Source organism: Podarcis tiliguerta, assembly GCF_965153285.1.
Source record: "Podarcis tiliguerta genome assembly, chromosome: 5".
NCBI classification, from domain to species: Eukaryota; Metazoa; Chordata; class Lepidosauria; order Squamata; family Lacertidae; genus Podarcis; species Podarcis tiliguerta.
Genome location: NC_139538.1, coordinates 87,709,340 through 87,727,234, shown reverse-complemented (window position 1 = coordinate 87,727,234; position 17,895 = coordinate 87,709,340). Strand labels below are relative to the sequence as shown.

Here is a 17,895-nt window from a genome sequence, read left to right as displayed (position 1 = left end):
CAAAGAAAAAGAAAATAGAGGGGTTGTTTTAGTTTCACCCACTGCCAGCATGTGACCCCCAACAAATTCTCTCTGAGGGGCTATATCCCTTCAGGGAAGAAAGGTTGCTCATTCACACTCCAGAGCTTCAAAAGACAACTATCATTTTAGATGAGGCACGCTACCTGTAACCAGTGCTTTTTTTCTTAAAAAATGTTTAGGAATACTCTCATTTTCCTACTCATAATGAAATACTGCCCCTCAATGAGGCCAAACTTAAGATTCACAGAATGTTTAGGGGTATACGTACTCCCGGGTCCCCCAAGAAAAAAGTACTGCTTGTAACTATCAGAGAAAAGCAAGCTAGAATGTATTTGGACCAGAATATACTTTGGTAAAAGATTATACCTTAGAACCTCCACCTGACACTGTATTAAGAAAAAAGAGCGGCTGAACAGATTTGCACGGCAGAATTCGAGCAATTTAAAGGAAAGCAGGGGATTTAATGTTACCTGCAGAGGCTGTTGGGATTTGGCAGGTGAGGACTGAATCTAACTTCCCCAGTCATCTCTTCCCACGCAAAAATGTATTTCGGATCTTTCTTCTTGATTTTATCATGCCTGTAGAAAAACAGTGAATGAAGGATTGAAAAACAATTGACCAATCAACATACTGTGGAAGAGATTACAGTAATCCCTTATCTTATGTGGAGGGTTCAGTTCCAAGGGTTACGTGTACAAACAAAAATTGTGTATAGCCAAAAGCTTGGAGCTACCCCGAAGGTGATCATGTGCTATCAGACAGAAACCCACAATTTACTTGCTAGCTCACCAGGGGCTATGCCTCCGCCCTCTGGTGAGAAAAATACCCAGCATCTCCTTTCCCTGACTCTCTTATGCAACCTCGAACAACGGCAAGAGTTTTTCCTGCTCTTCCTTATTCTATTCGTAACTTAGTGTAAGTGAGATAAGACTCCTCTCCCCCCCCCCCAAGTCCTTTACATTTACTAGGACCTCCCCAACCTTTTCAAATGGGAGAAATTCATTCTGCTGCCTTTAATCCTCTTCATATCTCAGAGGGAAGAAGATTATGACAGTCACAAAAGAGGCTGGCTAGTAAGCCAAGTCAATACATGTGAATCCATCAGCGGTGATATCCTTGGCTGAATCAATAGGTACTTGCGACACCCACACAGCCACATTCAACACAGCACTCATAATTGCTTCCTTGGAGTGGCAATGACCCCTTCATTTTCTAAGGAACAGAACATTACTCGGTGAGTGCTTGAATATTGCAGTAACGCTGCAATATTTAGCAGCTGCAACATGAGCTGGTGCAAGTGCATTTAGATCCCCAGCAACCGCTCCACAAAATGATAGCCTGGAAAGTCCTTGACCAGCTGAAGGTATTATGCCAGATAAGTGAGAGACTTATTTGGGGAAGGAATATTCACAAGGTAAACTCTTTTCATTTCCTCTTGTCTTCAAGATGGGTGGATTCTTTCCAAGTAGTCCCCTTCCAAAAGAGGGGCTTCCCAGGTATATGCAACACTGATATGATTTTACTCTACTAGCTCTTCTCGGGTGGACAGGAAAGGCAAGCAATTGTCTAATAGCCCGTTAGTTTGAGAAACAAAACTCTTACCAGGTAAAAGGCTGCTGGTTATGTAAAAATGGTCTAAATCCTGCAATGCTCTCAAAGACAACAGTTCCAAAGCTCCAGAAGTCTACAGAAGTTGTATATGGCTTGTTATCAAAGAGTTCTGGTGCCTTAAAAGAAAAGTAAACAAGGTGCAATAACAATGGCAATAATAATAATTTTTATTCTTGATACCCTGCCCATCTGACTGGGTTGTCCCAGCCACTCTGGGTGGCTTCCAACATAATATAAAAATACAGCGAGACATCAAACATTAAAAACTTCCCAATACAAAAAACATATGAAGAACATTGCAAGTATTTCCCTATAATTCTACAGTTAAGGGATGTAATGTATAATGCATAGAAATAAAGACGGGGGCAGTTTTTGCTGCAGTGCACTACATCTTTAAAAGTCTTACCAAGTACTGTAAGGTCCCAACAAAAGATGTGCATAAGCTTCCTTGATCCAGATCCTTGGCATATCCCAAGTCTATTATTTTGTGAATTATCTGGAAATGAAATCAAATACAGTATATTCTTCATTTATGCTACTTGACCTTTCTGCTGCTTTCAACATCAAATCAAACATCTTCACCCACGTCGGTTTTAGGAGCTCTGAAATTTGCTCAGTTAAATTAAATTAATTAACAAAATGCCTCAACCACTTTTCAACTATTGGTACCAAAGTGACATACAGACCCATTTTCTTGTCTCCCCATCCTTCATGTTTCTTTACAAACTTCTTACTTCTCCTCCAAGTTTTTGCTCTTTCCTTTCCTCTCCACACTTTAGGAAATTCTACCATGGCCCTAAGCAGCCTCAAGAATGCCAAGCCATCTCCTTTTACTTTCCCTTACTTTTAGTTTTGCCAGCTGTCTTTTGACATCTGAATATCACCTTAAACTCTGTGTGACAGAATAACAATTCTCACCCAAATCTTCTTAGGTACTTTACTCTGTTTTACTGGTGTTTGTTAAACTACCTCTCGTAGCCTGCAGCTTAAGGTTCATATTTCTCTCTCTTTAGTTTTTAAGAACAGGTTCATATTTGATTCCTTTTTTCACTTGCTTCTCACAGTGAATCTGTCATTAAAACCAACACCCACTGAGTATGGAAAACTCACCCATAGCACAAAGACTTCACATTTACTAAATGTAAATGTGAATTTAAATTTAAACGTAAATTTAGAAGGAAGGGAATTTGTGTTTTTTACAATTAATGTCATTTCTTTTATACTGTAATCTTTTACTTAGTTTTTTCCATCTCCATGCTGACTTCTGATCTTCTATTCTGACGTCTACAGCCAGAACCGTCTGATTAGTTGCTTTAGCAGGACGCAATGACGTAAACTAACAGTGATTATCCATACTACTCTTGCCCCAGAATCTCACCAACCTGAAATCATCATTGAACTGTAATCTGCTGCCTAGCTCAATTTATTCAGTTTTAAACATAATTCTCCCTTGTATTAGATTGCATCACTTAAGAGCAATAAACTACTTCCTTCCTTCCTTCCCTCCCTCCTCCACACGGGCAAGGCAGGGAACATCCATACACCACCCCCTCAACCATTTGATTCAACTGCCACAGAGGGCCATAACAGCACATAGCCCCAGAGAATTGCACAAAGTGAAACAAATGGCATTGCAGTAGAAAGATGAGGAACCTACCAGGGCTACTAGCACTAGGAAAATTTGAAAATTTACTCCCCACAAAGATGACAGTCAAGAGACTCTGTTCACATGTACCCAGTGCTGTGGAAGCTGGCTCAAGGCGCAATGCCAAGTCATGGAGAAGCATGACCGAATCCTGCACATAGGGCAAGACCAACCTCATAGGTGTTCCCACCTGATTAGCACACTCCCATTGAGGTGCCAATCTGGGGAGAAAGGGGGGATCAGATCATAGGAAAGCACTTCCCTCATTGCGCCTGTGTGTAGAAAGCCAAAGTACAAGTAAATTCCATCCAATTCACCTCAAGGAGAACTTTACTATAGCTTATCTGGCACAGCCTAAGCAGAGTGTAGGGGGTTGTGCAGGAGACAGCTCAGATGTCCCAACTCTTTTGTTTCTATCCTTGAGGTTCCCCGGTAGAACTGGTACTCACTTCAACTTCTTATCCCATTCCCTCCTCTGCAGAAGATGGTCAAAAAGAATCAAGGTGGTCCCAATAGTCCCAGCAAATTCCCTGCCTCTCATTAGTTTGCTTCGAACTCCACCCCCTCCGCAACACGACAGCTGAATAATGACTAAGTAGACCCATAGCAGAGCAATGCAAGCGTTCCCTTTATCCTTCACATCACCGACACTACTAAAGGATTCCAGTCAGAAAATTGAAACTATACACCAGATTTTGCAGCTGATGGCTGAAAAGTAGGCCACAGATGTACTTCTTATTGCATCCAAGCAAAATTAATACTTCTAGATAATCCGCTCAGATCATCCAAGGCATGTCACTTACTTTTCCACCTTCTTCCTGAAGAACAATATTCTCAGGTTTTAGGTCCCTGTGTATTATTCTGTTTTCATGCAAGTACTGGATACCATAACCTAGAAGTCCAATATGTTTTGGAAGGGGAGGGGGATGTTAAGGAGAAAAATACCTTTTAGAGAAATTTACATCCAGTCGTTCTTTGACTATCTATGAAGTATATAAACAGCAGAACATAGATGGAGGTACGGGAGGATGAAATTACTCTATCCGAGTGTGCATTTTTTCAGTTCTACTCTATCAGCCAGCTTTGAATACACCACCTGACAAGGGTTCTAGTAGTAGCGGATCATTTAGATTATTTGTATTTCTGTGCTGAAACTGTCTTACATGTGAATGAGATTATTGTTGCTTGTTTTTTGGGGGGGAGAGGCATTAGATGAATCCTCAAGATAAGAAATGGATTTTGATGCAATTTTAGCCCTCCTAACACACTAGCCTCACCAAAGGGTTCCACATGTAGAATGCGGGGTGGGGTTCCATTACCCTGCCCCCGCCCCAATATATGTGTTGTAAATAGGTTTCTGAGTAGAGACATCTATGTGCAATGCAGGGCTGTCAGGGAAGGGCAGGTCAGGGACCTACATGACATAGATGTCAGGGCCAACAGTGTTATATTTATTCTTATTCTGTGAATTGCACTGAGAGTGCTGCTTAACACTGAAAGGCAGTATTACAAAATCCAAATGCCTAATGCAGGGAACTCACAGGCTGGGTGATTTTAGCATGCCACTCTTCACATTTTGAGCATCCCACATTTGTTAATATTCTGCACAATTTTAATCGCCAATTGTGAAATACTGGAAGCACTCAGTATTTTGTGACTGGTTTTATTTCATATTGGTGTTTCATGTACTGCTGTATTCTTATTCTAGTTTATGGTTTAGCTCTAAATGTTGAGTTGTTTCAATATGGTGCTTATTATACAGTAATATTTTTGTATGAACTGCATTTTTGTCATATTTTTTCTTCTTTAAGTTCTTTGTTGTTGTTTCAGTTTTCTATACACTGCTTAGAGATATTTGTTTATATATTAAGTGGTATACAAAGAGCGTAAATAAAACATAACAAAACACATACAGTGTTTATGCGAGTTATAATGTGTATGGAGGTTTTTGGAGGTGGAAGTGTTGTTATTCTAGTGGAAATGTCAAATTTCTCCAGTTTTGAACAGAATGGCAACCTCCCTAAATTATCAGGTTGCTAGCCTGGGAATACTCCTTGATTTAGCCTTATTATTTGTTATATTTATTAGAAACTCCCCACCCCGAAAAGTGAAAGCAACTTACAGAAATTAGCATTAAAAACAAGGATAAAACGTCCTAAAATATGGAAGTAACATAGAAAAACAGACCCAGCTGAACCCCACCCCACTAAAAGATGAGCAGGAAATGAAGGTCCAAAGGCCCAGGTGAATGGAAACGCTTTTGGCTGCCCCCTACAAATAGCGATTGCATCAGGCATCACTCTCTGGGGACAACATGCTCTCAGTTAGAGAGCCACCACAGAGAACACTCGTTCTCATGCCACTACCCCTCTGTTCCTCTCTCAGAAAAGGCAGATGGAGAAGAACCTCAGATGATGAGTGCAGAGTCCGGCTTCATGTGGAGAGAGGCAGTCCTTGATGTACTGTGGTTCTGACCGGCAAAAGGCTTTATAGGTCAAAACCAGCTTTTTGAATTGGGCTTGGAAACTGGCAGCCAATGCAACCATGCTAGGGTTGGTGTTATGTGCTCAAACCATTCCACCCGGGTGAACAATCTGGCCAACTGTGCACCAGCTGCAGTTTCCAATTTGTCTTCAATGCATTATGTATAATGCATTGCAGTAAACAGCAAACCTTGAGGTCAAGTGTCCTCAGTGGTGTGGAGTACTTTTTTCCATCTTAGGCTAGTAAAGCAGCTGTACTCTGCCCCAGACAGTTATAGTCTGGTAAGATTGATATATGCTCAGGTTAACATCCCAGTGAGTTAGGCATGTTAGGGAGTATCAGACCTAGATGGATAAAACAGGAAGCCTAGTCATCTTGGTTTCTTTCTTCTACTCAGGGAGGAGCACACAGAATGACTGGGCAGTATGCACCAATACATAATAAGGAATAAAGTCTAGTTTGTTGTTACACGTGAATGTGGTCAATGACAGAACAATACAGTTAGGGGCAGTGGCGTAGCGTGGGTTGTCAGCACCCAGGGCAAGGCAAGTAATTTGCGCCCCCCCCCCGCTGCACTGTCCCTCCCCCAGATAGTCCCTCGCTCTCTCTCCGCACCGCACCGCAGGCCTGGCACCCTCCCCTCCACAGTGGGCGGCGACCCGGCGGCTCGGATCGGATTCGCACAGCCAGCACTGCAATGAGAGAGAGTGAGCCAGGTAGCGGCATAGAGCTGCGAGCGCCCCCCCCCCAGATGTTGTGCCCGGTGCGGCCGGCCCCCCTGCACCCCCCACGCTACGCCACTGGTTAGGGGTATTGTGTCTGAATCCTAAACTGAGATCAGAATCTAAGGCAAAAATCTGTTTTCATTTTAGAATTCATATTTCTAGACATCATTTGAAAGCACATGGCCCGCATTTCATGAATTGCCAAAATGGAAGGAGTGTTGGGGCAGACGTTAAAAGGAAAGCTCTCTCTGTCCCTCCTATTGATGGCTGGGTTCTACGTCCATCATTTGGTGTGCCTCCTCCAGTTCAATATGCACCATCATTCTAACTGGTGACAAATATTTTTTCGAGCTATTGAATCCAAAATAATTTTACATTCAAACAGTGCTATCAGAATCAATTAGGCAAGCTAAGGAAGGTCATATGAGGTCATGAGTACTTTGAGGTTTTTTACAATCAAGTGGTATATAAATTTTATGAAATAAAATAACAAATGCTAAAATTAAAGGGATTTGTGCACCCTAAGTTTCAAGGCAAAATTAGCAGCCTGAGAACCACAAAGGTTTGTCGCAAATGCACAAAAGGGAACAGCTGACTTACCAATGTCGCTAAGAAGAGAAAGTATTTGACTCTCTTTAAGGCCGCAGCAATTTTCCGGTAAGTTCAACAGCTATAAGGAAGGATAAATAGTTGACATTTGATATACAGTTCAGCCATCAATATAGCGTACACCCTTCTAAGAACGAAAGAATTTATGAGCAAGCGACTGCTTGGAGAACACAAAACCTATATGACAGAAGCCTGTGTATACACTTAAAGTGAGGATCTACTTCAGCAATCTATCGTATTGTCCACAAACATCTTTAAAGCAGAAAACCATCCTATACAGTTGTTACGTTTAAAATGGAGGGGCACTGCCTGGTTCCAAGACTACAGTAGTACCTCGGGTTAAGTACTTAATTCGTTCCGGAGGTCCGTTCTTAACCTGAAACTGTTCTTAACCTGAAGCACCACTTTAGCTAATGGGGCCTCCTGCTGCCACCGCGCCGCCAGAGCACAATTTCTGTTCTCATCCTGAACCCGAGGTACTATTTCTGGGTTAGCGGAGTCTGTAACCTAAAGCGTATGTAACCCGAGGTACCACTGTGCTTATTTCTTTAATATATTTATATCCCGCCTTTCTGCCTGGTAACAGGCCTTCAGGGTAGTTTAGAATAAAATAAAAGGCTAAAGGAAAAGTAATTTCTGAGGGTGTTCTGGTCTACCTAAACCAGGGATGGGGAGCCTTTTATGGTCAGCAGGTCAGAGAGTTATCTTCCCACCCTTGGTGGGCGAAACCTGACTCACAGTGATGTCAGATGGTGCCCGAGGCTCTCAAAAGTATCATTTGCTTTTGAGAGAAATAAGTGTGGCCTTGCTTTGGTCCCATCCATCACAGGTTCCAGCCCCACCCAACACTGGTATGCAGCCCTCAGGGAATACAACATAAAAAGGTTGCCTGAACTTGAACGAAGGGGTACCATTTGTTTCCCTTATCCTATCTAGTTTGACGGTTGCACACTTACTTCTTCCATGCTCCCTAAGCCTGGCATGCAGCACAAGTCCAAAATAAGGTTGTCAGGAAAGTCAGTCACCTCAGGAAATGATAACAGCACATCACCCTTCTCCACATTCTGCGCCCAGCTATAGTCTCAAACCCAAAATCTAAACGGCACCAGTAGTCAAAGAAACAGGCCGTACCTTTCTGAGATCTCCTTTGCAGCAATATTCCATAGCTAAAAGTGGGACGTCATTGACAAGGAAATTCATCTCGTCAGGCACTTCACAGGCTTTTACAATATTGGGATGGTTCAGCCTAAATAAACAAAGGAAAGAAATTGGAAGTATTCTGAAAATGCATACTACCACAGACAATCCTTTTGAATTTCATTTAGCGCCACAGTATCAAACATTTTGTTTTGAAAACTGGGATAGATAAAACCAAACTTAGGTTAATCAAGCCTATGCAGTTTGAAAAATAAGATGGGTATTCTGAGAAGCAGCACAGCAGCTGCAGTGGCAAGCCTTCCAATGGAAGATGCTGCTACAGGGTCGAGTGGTGACTCTCAAAGAACAGCAACTGTATGGCTGATATGCCTTCTGCTTCCAAACAAGCCTCTTGGAGCACAGCAGCAGCCATTACAACATCCCTCTACCCACCAGGCAGAAAGAAGAATGTGGAAGGGGACACTAACAATGAAGAAGCAGCAAAACTTCAAAATGGGTGCTGAGATGTGCAAAATCGGAACCATCAAATGCCAAACGCATTTCAGATGCACCTTCCTCAGGGGCAAAATATGACTGGTTACGATTGTCTACAACTAACAGGAGAATCTCCTTCCTTCAGCCTTTCGTCTTCACAACCCCACAACTGTGTCTGCATGTGATTGTATCCTGGATGGGAGAGATAGAGATTGGTTTTGTCTCTCCACCAATGGATTCCAAGTTTAGCAGATATCTTGGCACAAATAAGATCCATTGAAACTGCTTTCAGGGGGACCCACCAGCAAAGATCCAACCTTTGGGTTTATGGTGACAGAAATGCAACCATTGAATCATAGAACTGTAGAGCTGGAAGGGACCCCAGGGGTCCTCTAATCCAACCCCCTGCAATGCAGGAATCTCAGCCAGATCATACATGACAGATGGCCATCCAACCTCTGCTTAAAAACCTCCAAGGATGGACCTACTTTTTCATGATCTGGATCTCATGGCACCACCGATCTTTGTTTTTCACACTTAGTTCCAAGCGACATGACTTGATTGCTATCTTCGTACCCAGATCCTACAATTGACAGGAGAGAAACCACAAGAGAGGGTTAGAATGTATTACCACAGCAGCATGTTCCACATCTAGAAGGAGCTGTCCAGGCATTTTAAGGACTATAGCTATTCCCTTCTGGGATACACCAGCTGCCCTTGCTTTCGTTTTAAGCCCCTTTTTGTGGAAAATTAAGGGAAAGCATCAAAGAGGTATCCTACTGAACTTCTTTTCTTTAAGGTGATAAACAAAATATACTGAAGATGAAAACATACAGAAATGTTCCCGAATGTCAAAGCAGGTTTGAAAGCAGCATAAAACTGAACAATATGTATTGTTAATGTATCATTCGGAAACATTAACAAAAAGACCCAAACCCCACCCATTTCCCCATAAATCTGTTAGGCTGGTTTATAAGTGTATCCTTTTGTAATAAATTAGGTTAATCTCAGTTACCTCTTTAAGGTTTATTACATTTTTTAAGTGTGTTTGTGGGAGGGGAATTATTGGTTTGTTTGTTTTGGTTTTATGTATTTTGCATTAATGCTTTGTATTTTTCTGTTGTGAACTGCCCTGGGATCTTCAGGGGAAGGGCAGTATACAAATTTAATAAACTATATATAGATTATCAAACATTATTACTTTTTTGCGTTATTTTGTGAAATTTGGCATTCTGCTCTGCTCGATTGCCGAAGGAAAAAAAGGGGGGGGGGGAGAGGGAAAGCCATCTCCTTCAAAGCAGTTTTAGGAAAAATGACAAAGCAGGGCTTTTAGCTGAAATGCCACAGTTAAACTTAAAACCTCTTGCATTGGCTTGGGGGTGTCGGCTGGCTTCTTCGAAAGCAGGCACCTTGTTTTCTCAACTGGGCAGGAAGATGTTGATCTGAAGGTGGGGGATATTTTACTTTACTTCTTCTTTCCCCCTTTCATCCCATTTTATCTTTTAGATCTCACCACCTCAACATTTTGAATTTTTAAATTATTATTATTTTATTTTATTATTCTATCATTTTGGGGTTTTTTCTTTTCTTTTCAGTATCTACTTCTCCATACCCTCCTTCACCCCCTTTTTCTATTTACTTACTATTATGGTCCCCCCCCTTCCCTTCTCTTTTCTGAATAAACAAACAAACAAATAAGAATACTATATATCTATAGGCATACTGGGGGCGGGTTATTGGGTTGCTGTTTTTATTTTGAATATATGTGTGTGTGTGTGTGTGTGTGTGTATATATATATATATATAGTTATACATATATATATATATATAATTATATAGTTATATATATAGTTCTGTGAACCGCTCTGAGACCTCCAAGTATTGGGTGGTATATAAATTTAATAAACAAACTCAACAACAACAACAGAAGACGACAACAAGAAGACCACCACAATAATAATAATAATAATAATAATAGAAGACCACAGTGCAGGGCCAGATTTAGGTTTGATGAGGCCCTAAACTACTGAAGGTAATGGGGCCCTTTATATTTCCAGCTGCCCTTTGTCAACAACAAACTGTCATCACTGGTTTTCGTGTTGAATATATGCTATATGGCAATTTACGGACCTAATAGGCATCTCAAGCCATTTGCACATAACAAATAGGAGCCTACACAGCACAAAACACTGTTGCTTTTTGTAGGTTTTATTAGTTTTGTATCTAATATTTTGGAAATGTACACCCCAAGAGAGTGGGGCCCTAAGCTATAGCTTGTTTAGGTTATACATCCGTAAACCCGGCACTGCGCGCCTTGCTATCAAGAGGCGGGGAGTTCCGAAGGCCACGAAAGGGCCGAGTTGCTTCGCGTTCACCCCCCTCCCCCTCCTCCTGAGGCGGCTCCCGCCCCCCCCACCTCGCCCGCCCCCGCGAACCCACCCGGTGCTGGTAGAGCGAGACGTTGCCGAAGCCGCCGGTGCCGAGCCGCTCCCGCATCTCCCAGGGCTCGCAGGCGGCGCTGCCGGGCGGACCCCCGCGGAGGGACGGCGGCCTCTCCATCCTCCCTCCCTCCGCGCGGCCTGCGCCCCTCCCGCCGCTCGCCTCACAGCCGAGACCGCGCCAGCTCTCGCGAGACTTGAGAGCAGGCCGAGAGGCCGCCGGCGTCGTGGGCGGAGGGAGGGAAGCGCTCCCTGGAGACCGGGGGGGGAGGGGCAAGGGGCGGAGCTTTCTTCACCTTTCCCTTTCCACCAATGATCTCTCTCTTTCTGCCCTCATGCTGAGTTGGAATGGGACCCCTCCGGGTCATCTAGTCCAACCCCCCTGCCAAGCAGGGATCTCATCTGGGTAGAATACTGAGCCGAGCAGGCTAACGGTATGACACACACACACACACACACACATAATTTTATAATAATATTATAAAATAATTTTATAATAATATTATAAAATAACAATAATAATATTATTATACACACACACTGCTTTTTTCTGGGGGTACGCATACCCCTAAACATTTTGTGAATCTTTGTACTTTTGTCCATTTACTGTATTTATTTTCCTGATTTGAAATATAAAATGGTGATTTTCTTGAGTCAAAATAAGAGTACCCCTCAACATTTTTTTTAAAAGCATGGGTAGGCAAACTAAGGCCCAGGGGCCGGATCCGGCCCAATCGCCTTCTCAATCCGGCCCGCGGACAGTCCGGGAATCAGCGTGTTTTTACATGAGTAGAATGTGTCCTTTTATTTAAAATGCATCTCTGGGTTATTTGTGGGGCCTGCCTGGTGTTTTTACCTGAGTAGAATGTGTCCTTTTATTTATAATGCATCTCTGAGTTATTTGTGGGGCCTGCCTAGTGTTTTCACATGAGCGGAATGTGTGCTTTTATTTAAACTGCATCTTTGGGTTATTTGTGGGGCATAGAAATTCATTCATTCCCCCCCCCCCCCAAAATATAGTCTGGCCCCCTCAAGGTCTGAGGGACAATGGACCGGCCCCCTGCTGAAAAAGTTTGCTGACCCCTGATCCAGACCTCCTGTTTTTGGAATTCAGCTCCCAGCCCCTGCTTACAAGACTAATATCCGTTCTAATATATTATGTTTTTTTCCAGGAACTGGTGCTTATTCCCAACTAAATGTCTTAAGCAGGACGGCTGCAGAAATAGACCCCATGATGGTGCCACGATTTGAGTGAGTTAAAACAGCCACCACCGTGAAACAGTATACACTCTATTTTTTTATTTTTGTTTCTATTTTCATTTATGATGTTATCTGCTCACAATTTATCTGTAAATAATTAATAAACCATTTCCATTCTTTCATAAAACATTTGTTGCCTTGATTTCTTATTCTTCCGGTAAGTTTTGCCATTTCTGCATATTCCATAAATTTTTGTATCCATTCTTCCTTTGCTGGCTTCTTTCCATTTTGGTGTGTGTAACATTCTTGCCGCTGAATAAGTTTCTGTACAGTTTAGGTATAATTCTGTCCCTATAATTCCCAAAAGAAAAGCTTCTGGTTGTTGTTTTTTTACAAACATTGTTTTAAACATCCTTTTCAATTCATTATATATCATTTCCCAATAAGATTTAACCTTTCTACAAGACAACCACATTCTTTTTTACATTTCCAACACTTCTTTGATTCAGATTTATAATTTTTTGCCAATATTTTATATTTTAGTCTGGATTGTCCCCCTTGCCACGCCTCACCCAGTTAAGACTATTAAGCCAAGACATGAAATTCCCATTGGTCCACTACCCCCGCAAAAATTGTTCTCAGAGGCTGATGGGAGCAGTGGTAGCATCGCACTGCAGGAAGGATACCCCCTCCCCACCTGCCCATTCTTACCCATGGGCATAGCAGGGGGCAGCTGTCCCCCCCACCCTAAATCACGTAAATCAGTAATAATACTAAATTAATTGAGGTTCTGCCTGCCTAACATGAAACCTGCCCCCCCCAAAAAAAACATACATTCTGGCTACGCCCATGCTCTCAACTTGCATTTTTTTTAAAAATACAGTTTGTATTAATTTTTTTAAAATTTACATTTCAAGAGAGTCATTTAGACAACCTTAAATCAATGACTTCTCTTCTTCTCTTTCCTTGGTTCATTTTGCAGACCATAAGGTAAAGGTAAAGGTAAAGGGACCCCTGACCATTAGGTCCAGTCGTGACCGACTCTGGGGTTGCGGCGCTCATCTCGCTTTACTGGCCGAGGGAGCTGGCGTACAGCTTCCAGAGCAGCGCACGGAAACGCCGTTTACCTTCCCGCCAGAGTGGTACCTATCTATCTACTTGCACTTTGACATGCTTTCGAACTGCTAGGTTGGCAGGAGCAGGGACCGAACAACAGGAGCTCATCCCGTTGCGGGGATTTGAACTGCCGACCTTCTGATCGGCAAGTCCTAGGCTCTGTGGTTTAACCCACAGCGCCACCTGCGTCCCTTTTGCAGACCGTACATCCCTGCATATTTTTACATGAACTAAACCATTCAGTAAATCCATTCTTACACCATCAACACTTCTTTACACTGTTGAATGAATGAATTTATCTTCAGAAATTCACCTTGCATTTTAATTATGCTACGAGATTTGGTGGCCCAGTCCGTAGAGCATGAGACTCTTCATCTGAGGGTCGTGGGTTCCAGCCCCACTTTGGACAAAAGATACCCGCATTGCAGGAGGCTCGACTGGATGACTCTGGGGACCCCTTCCAACTCTGCCGTTTTGTGATTGCAATTGATCACTGCCATCGGTCTCACTGGAGACGCGTTTCTGCTTTAAACGTGGCGATGCTGCAGTGCCCGGAGCTTGTTGGTGCCCCCCTCCCCCAGCCACAAGATGCGGGGGCGGCGACGCGTGCACTGGGAACGTGGGCACGGCGGGAGGCGCGCGCTGAGAGAGAGAGACAGAGAGGCAGAGAGCGCGCGCGCCAGCTAGCTCCGGTCCGTGCGCTCCCCCCGCGGGCTCGGGCTGCAGGCATCGTGCGAATCGGGTTCGCCTCCCCCCGTGGGGCCACCGGACGGCGGAGGGACCCCCTACCCATCGCGGCAGCCGGCAGATCCTCGCCTCCCCGCCGCCCGCGGGTGCTGCCTGCAGGCAAAGCGCGCGGGGCGGCGCGGGATCCGGAGGATCCGCTTGCCAGGGGCGCGCGGTAAGCGGAGCCAGCCCCTTGCGCGGACGCCTGCCCCGCTTTGGTCCTGCCATGGATGCGGCAAAGCGGGGTGGGGGGAAGGAGGGTGGCGTTGGGGCTCGGGAGTGGGGCTGATAAGTGGGGCTGGGGGGCTGCAGCACGTACTGGGGCCGAGGTCCCTTCGCTGCCCCCCATAAAATATTTGGAGGGCCTGCCGCAAAAAACGGGCATTGCCCATCCAATGGTTTGGGTGCGCCCCGTCGTGCGATCAATGATGTGGGGTGAGGCTTACCTACCCCCTCCAATATTTTCTACAAGTTGGCACCCTGGCGACCGGTGGGGGCGGCAGTAAGGACATCCTTGCATGCAGGGCGAGGAGGCTACGGCGGCCTCTCCTTTGCCTGGTGCGCGTGAAGGGGCGCCCGTTGACCCTGGGGTTCCCTCTACCCCTTGCCCCCCACCCCACCTCTCATTCTCCTGGCCGCGGGCATTGCCTTGGCCCCTGCCGCCTTCCCGGCGTGATCCTGGTGTGCCAACACCGCCCCGGGCAATTGCGCCCTAGGCGCACGTTCCGTAGCGCAGAGAAGCCCAGGCTCGCTCTTGCTTTGGCTAAGCACAAAGGGACCGTGTTTCTTAGGTAACCAGTGGTACTAGCACAGCGATGGCTGTGTATTTTATCAGGTTGCCCACGTTTACATCCTGCTGCCTTTCCCCTCTTGAGTGCTGCTGCAGGAGGTGGTGAGGCAAGGGGTTGCAAGAGATGCAAAGCTTCGCCTGGCACCTATATCGCCTTGCCTCCATCGCCAAGCATCTTATCCCGGCAGACATTTTGGTCTTTAACATGCCTTAAGTGTTTTTCAGACCCTTTGCACTACTGTCCTGTCTGGCTTTGCTTTCATGTCACGGCTGTTTTAGTTAACCTGTTTCAGATTTCAGGTTTAATTTTGTGCACACTTAAATTTTGCAGTTTTAGCTAATGTTTTGTGCTCTGGACAGAGGACGTTGGCTCTTGGGTGACAGAGAAATGCAGTGGTACCTCGGGTTAAGTACTTAATTCATTCCGGAGGTCTGTTCTTAACCTGAAACTGTTCTTAACCTGAAGCACCACTTTAGCTAATGGGGCCTCCTGCTGCCGGCGCGCCGCTGGAGCACAATTTCTGTTCTTATCCTGAAGCGAAGCTCTTAACCTGAAGCACTATTTCTGGGTTAGCAGAGTCTGTAACCTGAAGCGTATATAACCCGAAGTGTATGTAACCCGAGGTACCACTGTAACGTGGCTCTAGCATTAATTTACCCCAGACTTGGGCAGGGCAGCATCCTCACATTCAAACATGCCGCTTTGGGTGTCCTGTTTTTCAAACATTGCTGCTGATGCGCCTGTTTTCGTTTCACTACAGGCCTGACCCATTTTCCCGCGAAGATGAAATGGAGCACAGCCATCTGCTGGACTCTCATTCTGCTGCTTGCCGTCTTCTTCGAAGGCATCAGTTGTAAAGGAGGGCGTGGCGGAGCTCGAGGGGCAGCAAGGGGTAGCGCCCGCGGCAGCACGCGGCGGTCAAAATCTTCAACCCGCTACAGCTCAGGACTACGGGTGGCGGCTGCGGCGGCGGCAGGTGGCGCGGCTGCAGGAGCTGCCTCGGCCGTGGCTGCCGGCAGGATGAGGTCCGCTGGCCAGGGCGGCCCGGAATATGCAGAGGCACAGTCTGGCAACAGCACCGGCGAGGGCAGTTACAACTATTGGGCGTGGACCTCAGGTGCCGAATCCTGGCACCTTTCATATCTGCCTGCCTGCCTGCTGTGCGTGGCCAGATTCTTTACCCTCTAAGGGGGGGGGGCACTGCCTGCAAGGGGCCTTTACTCTGTCCTCCCCAACCTTTCCCCAATGTTCTCCAATTTTACTGTGGAGCAACTGCTTTGGTTGTTCCTTTCCCTGATTTGGGCTCGAACATAGATGCTTCCTATAAGGAATGCTGGAATTACAATGGGGGGGTTGGATGTGCTATTTGCCAAAAGGTGCTGTATTCGGGTTATCTGAATCTGGTTTCCTTGCACAAGGTATCAAATCGTGTTCCCCACCCTTTTATGGTGCCCAGGTTCTCAGGAGCGATATATTCCTGTGGGAGCCATGTCACTCAGACCAGCACCACGTTTAAAGCCATATCAGTTGCTGTTGTCACCCGGGTTTAGCCAAATTCCTGCCCTGTGCCTGATTCCGAAGGTGCTCAAAAGATTTCCAGATTCCTCCTGTTACTGCCAGATTTCCCAGGAGGGATTTTCTAAGCATGGTGCTTTACTGTGATGCAGGAAGGAACGGTGCCCTCTCCTTGTGAGGGCGATTGATTACCTCCCAACCCTATGGCCCTTCAAACAGATGGGAGTTATTTTTTGTGTTAACTTACTGTGACCACCACTGAGTTGCACAGGCTCTGTTAAAGTACTAGGAATGGTCGAAGTAAGAAGGGGTCATTGTAAAAAAGAAAAAAGGTGCAAATTTAAAGTAAGGTAAAGGGACCCCTGACCATTAGGTCCAGTCGTGGCCGACTCTGGGGTTGCGGCGCTCATCTTGCTTTATTGGCCAAGGGAGCCAGCGTACAGCTTCCGGGTCATGTGGCCAGCATGACTAAGCCGCTTCTGGCGAACCAGAGCAGCGCACGGAAACACCGTTTACCTTCCCGCCAGAGCGGTACCTATTTATCTACTTGCACTTTGACGTGCTTTCGAACTGCTAGGTTGGCAGGAGCAGGGACCGAGCAACGGGAGCTCACCCCGTCGCGGGGATTCGAACTGCCGACCTTCTGATCGGCAAGTCCTAGGCTCTGTGGTTTAACCCACAGCACCACCCACGTCCCGTGCAAAAGATAGCTGTATGTATGCATATTCAACTGCCGTCAAGCAGGACACACTCAACAACTCCAGACCTATACGTGGCCCTTCCAGAACGTACAGGTTTTCACTATTATGGAAAGCGAATAGGAAGGGCAAATACTACGTGCTTCTTGGCGTTCCGTATTCACCTTCTCCATAGCCAAAATATGAGAGCTGCCCCCTTGTGTACAAGGGAAGGTTAAACACCTATTGGAGATGGAACAGAGGTACATGAACTAGAAGTGTGAACTGCTTGCACCTCTACACTAATATGGCTTTATTAAAGTTCAGGATGATCAGCTATAGCCATCCATGGTGGGGGGGACAGGACACAGGGGAAGTGCTATAGCTCAGAGGCAGGGCTCATGATTTGCATATACAGTGGTACCTTGGTTTACAAACTTAATCCGTTCCGGAAGTCCGTTCTGAAACCAAAGTGTTCTTAAACCAAGGTGTGCTTTCCCAGAGCAGCGAGGGACTCAATTTACAAATGGAACACACTCGACAGGAAGCGGAACATGTTCTGCTTCCAAGGCAAAGTTCACAAACCAAAACACCTACTTCTGCGTTTGCAGCATTCTTAATCCAAGTTGTTCATAAACTAAGCTGTTTAAACCAAGGTATCACTGTAGAAAGTGACCTCTTCAATCCCTGGAATCTTTAGTTAAA

At 45.3% G+C, this 17,895-nt stretch overlaps 1 protein-coding gene and 1 long non-coding RNA gene across 2 annotated transcripts in view; one reads left to right on the top strand and one right to left on the bottom strand.

The window, feature by feature from the left end:
- The window catches only part of CHUK (component of inhibitor of nuclear factor kappa B kinase complex), a 29,474-nt gene extending 18,115 nt beyond the window's left edge, over positions 1–11,359 (bottom strand). The window contains exons 1-8 of the mRNA XM_083440380.1: positions 11,167–11,359; positions 9,216–9,310; positions 8,227–8,341; positions 7,087–7,156; positions 4,081–4,169; positions 2,039–2,128; positions 1,624–1,748; positions 492–599 (exon numbers count right to left, since the gene is read on the bottom strand). Of these exons, the coding sequence (XP_083296506.1) occupies positions 492–599; positions 1,624–1,748; positions 2,039–2,128; positions 4,081–4,169; positions 7,087–7,156; positions 8,227–8,341; positions 9,216–9,310; positions 11,167–11,286 (812 nt within the window). The 5' untranslated portion in view covers positions 11,287–11,359. The remainder of the gene's footprint in view (positions 1–491; positions 600–1,623; positions 1,749–2,038; positions 2,129–4,080; positions 4,170–7,086; positions 7,157–8,226; positions 8,342–9,215; positions 9,311–11,166) is intronic.
- LOC310677513 overlaps positions 1–17,895 on the top strand; it is a 574,807-nt gene that overhangs the window by 69,729 nt on the left and 487,183 nt on the right. The window lies entirely within an intron of this gene.